The sequence below is a fragment of the Triticum dicoccoides genome, chromosome 3A (genome assembly GCF_002162155.2).
Source record: "Triticum dicoccoides isolate Atlit2015 ecotype Zavitan chromosome 3A, WEW_v2.0, whole genome shotgun sequence".
Taxonomy (NCBI): Eukaryota; Viridiplantae; Streptophyta; class Magnoliopsida; order Poales; family Poaceae; genus Triticum; species Triticum dicoccoides.
The window spans coordinates 686,566,587-686,574,194 of record NC_041384.1 but is presented as its reverse complement, the minus strand read 5'-3'; the positions used below and the strand labels follow the sequence as shown (position 1 = coordinate 686,574,194).

The window sequence follows — 7,608 nt, the reverse complement described above, 5'->3', positions numbered from 1 at the left end:
ATCTAGCTTTTTTGCTTGAAATTTGAGCAAACACTCATCTAGGTAATCTAAGATCTCACATAATAATAATTAATTGTACAGCGGGTGGGTTAGTTGTTTGGAAGCAGGATGTAGGCAGGTAGATGCAGATCTGTCTCCTCCGTTTGATAGTTTCGTTAGATGGCCCGTCCGTCTCCCAGCTGCGGATAACATCGATCTGAAACCCGTCTTCATCACTAGCTACACAGCCGGGCTTCTCCAGGCGAATTCTGCTTCTTTCTTTACTGAGAGGGAAGGGAAGAAGAGTTACTGTACTTTCTGTACAGTGGTAGCAGCCTCCAGGTAATTCCCGTTTTCTCTTCCCTTGAGAAGATAGTTTTTCTTCTGTTCGCAAAACGGAAGAGCAAGCACCGACCTATAATCATGTTTTGTATGAAATGAAAACGTTCTCGCGCTCTTGTTTCGAGGGCACCCGCAGACTCAAGAGCTGCTCTTGTTTCAGGGGTACTATGGTTATCTAATCGGCAATGGATCGCCAAGCTAGTGCGCGAATCGACCTGGAGTGTATGCTGTTGGATGAAACCAAAGAGCCGAGGGCTCTACCGCTGCCACTCCTCGAAGACATCACAAAGAGTTTCTCCGCTGACCATGAAATTGGACGTGGCGGATTCGCGGTGGTTTATCAGGTAAGGAAATTCAAAACTGCCCCGGTCTTACTTGCCTTAGTCCCAGTCAGTTAATCTAAGAAGTGGCAAGGCATGCTCGGACCATAGGGAATCCTTGACAATGGCATGGTCGCTGTGAAGAAGCTGTCCAACACGTATTTGTATGAGAATAAATTCCAGACGGAGATTCAATGTCTGATGAAGGTGAAGCACAGAAATGTTGTACGATTTTTAGGATATTGCTGCGACACACAAGGTCAAGTAGCCACGCATGAAGGAAATTTTGTCATGGCTGACATACAAGAAAGATTACTCTGCTTTGAGTTTCTACCCAAGGGGGATCTTTCCAACTATATCTCCGGTAGGGCCACAATTTTCCTTGCTAAAGATTATTTGGTTCATGAACATTCATACACAGTTTTACATTCCATGTCATGTACTAACTACAGTTTGAATATCAAGGACTTCATTCCAGATACTAAACCACCTTTCTTGTGTCCAATTTATGTAGATGCGTCCAGTGGACTTGAATGGAGAGACCGCTACAAAATAATAAAAGGAATCTGCCAAGGATTGGATTACCTTCACAGAAATGATATTGTTCACCTTGATCTTAAGCCGGCAAATATCCTCATGGATGCTAAAATGGTGCCGAAAATTGGTGACTTTGGCCTATCGAGGTGCTTTCAGGAAGAGCAAACCCGCACTATTGCTACAACATTTGCTGGAAGCCTGTAAGCTAGCTAAGCTACTTGAAAACTCAGCCTTTCTTGCTAGTGATGATTTACATGCACTATCTCTGCACATTAATTGATCATCTTGCACCTTTTCATGCAGTGGATATCTAGCACCAGAATTCGGCGACCGCATAATTACACATAAATATGACTTGTACAGTCTTGGAGTAATAATCACAGAGATACTGACCGGACGAAAAGGTTATAGTGATGTTGATGAAGTAAGAACTATGGGCAATCCCCAGATAAAAGCTTTATTTTATATAATTATGTGTGCTTTTACTGTGACTGATGCAATTTTTAAGAATATAATAATCCCTTTGCTCACTATTATAAGATGTTCCAACTTTTTTCTGAATCGGATGTATATAGACACATTTTAGTGTCTTCGTTCACTCCTTTCAGTCCGTATGCAGTGCATATTGAAATATCCAAAACATCTTATAATAGTGAATAGAGGGATTATTTTATAGTACTATTTAGAAACTTTCCATGCGGTGACGCTAGTAATTCAGTGCAAATAACCTTCTATAATGGTTCTCTTTTATTTTTGCCACACCGGATGCTGATATAGCAATGACTTGGGAAACCATGGGCTCCTTCCGCATCTCAGCCATGGACACACACCTCCTATCATTTGAAAGGGGTAAATTCATCCAACTGCTGAACAAGAACACTTAGAAAACTAATTAACCTTAGTGTAGCTTGGGTTAGATTGGATAATTGACATAAATTGAACGGACATATAGGCCAAGTTCGGAAGTGAACCCGGCCTTACCTCCAACTGAACAAAAAAAAATCCTAGGATTTCCCTCACTCCTTTGTTCTTTCCTTATGGAAGAAGGGAGAAACAAAATGAAGGTTTGAAATTTTTATCAAGTTTCGTGATGAGATACTTAACATGTGAGGTACAAAAAAAAGTGGTATAACAGTGAACAGTGCAAGTTCGAGATGAGATATTTTAACGTGTGGGCTAACACACAAAAAAACAAATTTGTGGATTTTTAACCTCCACGAATATTTTTAGCTCACGTGTTAAAGGGTTTTATCATGAAACTTTATACACATAGAGAATACATCCTATGTATATGTGGAAATGTTCTCAGAATTTTTTGAAATTTTAAAATTTGACTGTCGAAATTATCAAAAAAAGAAGCGGGGAAATTTTTTGCCACTCTAGATTTTGACATTTCACTTTTTCCACTCTTAGCTTTTGACAATTATCACAACTGCCATTCCGTGGCAAAAGCAAAATAATTTTATTTCATTTTTTGACACTATTAGCTTTTGAAATGTATGAAAATTGCCACTTTGAAAATTTTGCTTTTGCCACGGGAATGGCAATTGTGATAATTGTCAACAACTAAGAGAGGCAAAAGTGAAATGTCAAAATCTAGAGTGGCATAAGGAAAATTGGCAAAATCTAGAATGGCAAAAACAAAATTCTTCATGGAGCGTGAGCTCCAAAACACCCTACTCACATAATATAATATACCTATTCAGTTTTTTAATCTCAAATGGTGCTGCCTTTTAAATATTAACTCTAGGTCATGCCTTAACTGGTTGCACTGGTAATGACGACGCATGTGTTGTCTCTTTGTCAAAGACGGTGCTTAGAATTCTTTTGACGTCTCTTGATGAAAATCCTGATCTGACCTTTAGTGGATTGATGACAATGACGACATAGACACGTTGTTTCCTTGTTGAAGGCCTTGCGTTGAGGACCTTTTTCGATGCCTGGTGTTGTTCAAGAAATAGGAGGTTGGAGTTGCAAATTATTGTTGAAGCCATAATGTTTTCTTTTCCTTTTTCTCTTCTCTCTCTCTTTTTATGTTCTTTTTTTAGTGTGTGCCTCCTCAACATCCCTTTGACGTATTTTTGTTGCCAACTCCGGTGTCCTATGCATTATCTTGATGCATTAATGAAAGGGTTATCTATATAAAAGAAATGCTAATTCATAATTGCAAATTTACAGGTACTTGAAAGTTGGAGCAATAGGTTGGAGAAATCACAGAGACAACAAGTAAGAGTATGCACCGAGATAGCATTACAGTGCACTGAACGCAGTCCTAAGAGAAGGCCAACTAGTACGCAATATGTAGTTGATAGGCTTACTGAAACAGAAAGCACGGGAACAATGGTATGTTTAAAATTTAAGCTTTTGTGTTTTCCCTTTACTTTTGTTGTTGGTTGCTCGTAGATTTTGGATGAGGTCAAGTTAGTTATGCAAACGAAAAATATTTCCCTTGTTATAGAATTCCTTGACCAAATTTGATACATCCATATGGAGTATCCATCGAGAAGTTAACTCTACAATATTCGCTTAATATGAGTTGTTGTTCTGCAGGATCTACTTGACGTCTACCTTGTCGAGCTTCACTTCCCTGTCGAACCCGACACAGATGAACATGCAGTATTCAGGCTTATGAAGAAGAGCACCAAGCCTTGGCGTTGCTTCGCAAGTCTCCCAGTATATGGAATTGTACCTCCCAAGTCCACTACTTACACTCTCGTTGTTACAGCACAACAACAAGAGACGCTACCAGAAGAAACGGAGTGCGATCTGATCCTGCAGAGTAGTCTATCAGGGGATAAAAGCATCCCTACTTTGAGGGACCAATCTAAGTATGACAAGTTTTTCGACGAAGCTAAAGAGTCAGGGAATGCAGTGTGTGAGGTGATGCTGAAAACTGTTTTTGCTTCGCAAGGACCGACAACATCAGAGGTCAGTCATTTTTTAATCAATACAATTCGGAATATTTACCATTCGAACAAGATGTAATGTCCGTCTCTGCACATGGTCTAAGAGCTAAGCTACTGGAATTATGCTATTGTACCCTGATATATCTTTTTGTTATCTTCCCTTTCATGCATTTGCTTTACTGATCTTATTAATTGGTACTACATGCGATGCAGCCGACAATCTCAAGAAGACTAAAGGGACAGAGTTCTCTTTTTGCCTGCATACATGCTCCAATTTTGAGCTACTTTTTTCTTTCTAATGCTGACCCTGTCTTCTGTTGGATCAGGATCAATGGATCATATCCCTGAAGAATACTCATGGCATGCTGTGCTCCCTTGATGCACAGACCACCGAGCCATGGTGAGTGCATGGCATATATAATATGGGCACCAGAATAATTCCCTCCGTTCAAATGAATCTGGATTATGATAAATATCTTATTGTCACACAGCATTGTAACAAGTCATCAGCACGGAGATGTTTGCGTATGGAACTATGACCCGCAGGCAAGTTAATGCATGCTATCTTCTATATTACATACTACCATGTGCTTGCAGTTCACACACATTATTTTTGGCGATTACTGAAGTTTATTGTCATCGAAGAAGGGTGATGTTTTTCCTTTTGGTGATACCGGATGGTACCGGCTGTAACGATATATTTTCCCGTGACGGTTTTCTGATTACTGTTGCCAAATGCATATCACACAAAAGCTCAATTTGTATTAGCAAATGAAAACTCGGTCTGCATTCAACTGACACTGTCATTTATATTTACCGGCAGAGACGGACAGATTCATTTAATGTCTCAAAGGAGTCAATCATGCCTTCTTACTCATTGTCTAATAAAGGCAAGCCTATCTTTCTGGCTCCTCTGTTTACCAAGTTCCCTAATTTCCCATCATCATACACTGCATGCTAATACGACGATCACTCTTCTCAATACAGTTCATTCTGTTAAGGTTATCTCAAGAAAGAAATGGTTTGTGGCTGGGACATCTGATGGTGTGATCCATGTGTACAATTACGACAACAAAATACAAAAACTCAGGAGTTTCAGAGCCGCCAGTGATTGCTTCATCACATCAATGGCCGTCCATCCAACCCATCCATATGTATTGTCATCGGCTCATCGTGATATGAAGCTCTGGGACTGGGACAACGGCTGGGACTGCACACAATCATTCGTGCAGGAACATTCCGATACTATACAGCAAGTCGCATTTAACCCAGTGGACTCCAATATCTTTGCAAGTGCTTCAGATGATCACACAGTAAAGGTATATATGGGTTTCTCCTTTTTGCCAACTGATCAGTTTGGCTCCAGTAGCTTAATTGTTGGCATGTACACCGTATGATAGAGGGACTTGGAGAATAATAATTCTCTCGGAATCCAAAAACCTTTAATTGCAATTCGTATACCTGATGTTCAGGTTTGGAGCATCGATTCTCCTGAATCAAAATATACTTTGTCTGGGCATCAGGACAAAGTGAACTGTCTCAATTTCTTCACATGTAATGATCGACAATATTTGATTACTGGCTCTGATGACCACACAGCTAAGGTATGCCATTATCATTGACAAATACAATGGTATCATACGAGTGTAACATTGCTAATAATAGTGTGTGCGCTTTTGTTGTCCAACAGATATGGGACATGGAGGAAAAGGCTTGTGTTCATACGATGCAAGCTTTCGTGTCTCCAGTAATTTCTGTCATGGCCTTTCCCGATAGCTCATATCTAATTACAGGTTCAAGAGATGGCTCTGTTCATTTCTGGAGCTCCAGTGAATTCAGGTATCATATTGGCTGAGCTTTTTTGAACTATTAACATCCTCATGACTTAATATGGTATTAGATGTGATATATAGGTGCCTAGTTTGCACATATTCACTTTTTCATACGACTTTCGGGTCAAGTTCCACTATCAAACAATACAGCATCCAAGAAACAAAAACAGGCTCAAACATGCTTTTGCCACTTAACGCTCACACAACCCAAAACTTCCAGCTGCCACACAAAACAAAAGAAATTTAGCCTTATGAACCATGTTTACTTTGCTCTCACCTCTGCTCCTTACTGATGTTTTTGGTTTTCTTTTTTGCAAGTGATTTCTGCATGGTTCCTAGGCTGGAGAGAATCGTTAACTTTGGCTCTGGTGGAGCTATTTGGGGTCTCGGATGTTTCATGGGGTCAAGAAGGTAACCAACTTCATGTTATTTGTTTTGTTTTGTTGACGGACAACTGTTGGATCTCTGTCACATAGTAAAACACAATAGAGTTTTGGCACCAAGACAAAAAAAAGAGTGAATTTGTAGGCTAAGTTCGTATGAGATCTGACCAGGGCTTACGGAAATTCTGATTGAATAAGGATTGGCAATGTTGTAGTTTGTTCGAATAGGATGTTTATTTTCTTGATGAAAGATACTTAATCTTCAACCTCTGCATCGTATATGCGTGCACTCTGCCTTTTTTATAGGATGCGCCACACCTTTTAATATCATTACCATTTCTTGTGATGCCAAACGCATAATACTAAATAACTTTATCTTTTAGGATTGTAATCGGACAAGAGTACACAGTGTCAATCATGGCCATCGACAATGAAGATGAACCATTTGCTAGTGAGGACAGCAATGAAAACCCCATATGAGGGACGTACTAGGAAATGGACAACTTTCACGCGAAGAGGTCAATCGACAACTTCTTAGCAGATGCACGTTTGTGCAGTGAACTCTGGTTTGTGTATTTGATTTGGCACTGGATTTTAGTATTTGGCACAAATCCGAGGTTACATTTTGGTGAACCATATGTCGACGTGCAGTGTGGATTTATTCAGAGATCATTTTGCTTTCTGTTCAGGAGAGGTGCTGACTCTGTTCATTGTCCGATAAAACAGCACTTTAAGATGTTTACACCTGTTTGTTATGTTCAGATTTCTGTTTAGTTTCATACCAGGTTCAGCGAGCACACGAGACTTCAGCTAATTTGTAAATCCATCCTGACAAATACCGTGCTATGCATTCTCTAGGAATAATGGATATATAATCTAGGTTCAGCTAATCAGTAAAGCGACACATTAAGTTGATATGCGAAAAGCATCATACCTGGCTGGTATGCGCTAAAATTTGCAGCCAGTTCAACCTGAACTTTAGCCACATTCAGCACATCTGATCAGGGCTCATGCTCGCGACGACCGTGTGGCTCGTGGTCGTCCACCAGGAGGGCGGCCCGCGCGCAGCTCTCGTATGAGATTGCCACGCGCATCGCATGGTTCAGGAAGTGGAGATGGCGGGGGGCGCACTGCCGGAGGAAGATTATGGCGGCCGGGGCCGGGAGCAGGGGCGCACAGCCGGCAGCAGATGGTGGCGGCGACGGCCGGGAGCAGGGGGATTTGTCGAGGCGGGAGGCGCGGTGGGAGCTGGGAGGCTGGGAGAGAAGAGGGCGAACTGGCGAAATTTTATTTTCTTTTGAGGGAACTG

At 40.8% G+C, this 7,608-nt stretch overlaps 1 protein-coding gene across 4 annotated transcripts; it reads left to right on the top strand.

Moving 5' to 3' along the window:
* Window positions 1-62: 62 nt before the first annotated feature.
* On the top strand, window positions 63-7,060 carry LOC119270210. Of its 4 annotated transcripts, XM_037552189.1 has the most exons (16): window positions 68-321; window positions 482-665; window positions 753-1,005; window positions 1,156-1,378; window positions 1,482-1,602; window positions 3,357-3,521; window positions 3,729-4,106; window positions 4,298-4,321; window positions 4,411-4,484; window positions 4,576-4,630; window positions 4,908-4,974; window positions 5,072-5,403; window positions 5,557-5,688; window positions 5,775-5,923; window positions 6,235-6,327; window positions 6,683-7,060. In XM_037552189.1, the coding sequence occupies exons 2-16, from the start codon at window positions 507-509 to the stop codon at window positions 6,777-6,779; spliced, it is 2,322 nt and encodes a 773-aa protein (XP_037408086.1). In that variant the 5' UTR covers window positions 68-321; window positions 482-506; the 3' UTR covers window positions 6,780-7,060. The 4 variants fall into 4 exon arrangements, with proteins under 4 accessions (XP_037408087.1, XP_037408084.1, XP_037408085.1 ...); XM_037552187.1 differs by having other exon boundaries at window positions 66-321; window positions 753-1,378; XM_037552190.1 differs by lacking the exon at window positions 5,557-5,688 and having other exon boundaries at window positions 63-321; window positions 753-1,378; window positions 5,878-5,923.
* The last annotated feature ends 548 nt before the right edge of the window (window positions 7,061-7,608 follow it).

Bases quoted from the DNA above. Each gene is read 5' to 3' on its own strand.
- LOC119270210 (XM_037552187.1), top strand. From the start codon at position 507: ATGGATCGCCAAGCTAGTGCGCGAATCGACCTGGAGTGTATGCTGTTG. The intron at 3,522-3,728 runs GTATGTTTAAAA...GTTGTTCTGCAG, and splicing joins CAGAAAGCACGGGAACAATG to GATCTACTTGACGTCTACCT. The intron at 4,631-4,907 runs GCAAGTTAATGC...ATTTACCGGCAG, and splicing joins TATGGAACTATGACCCGCAG to AGACGGACAGATTCATTTAA.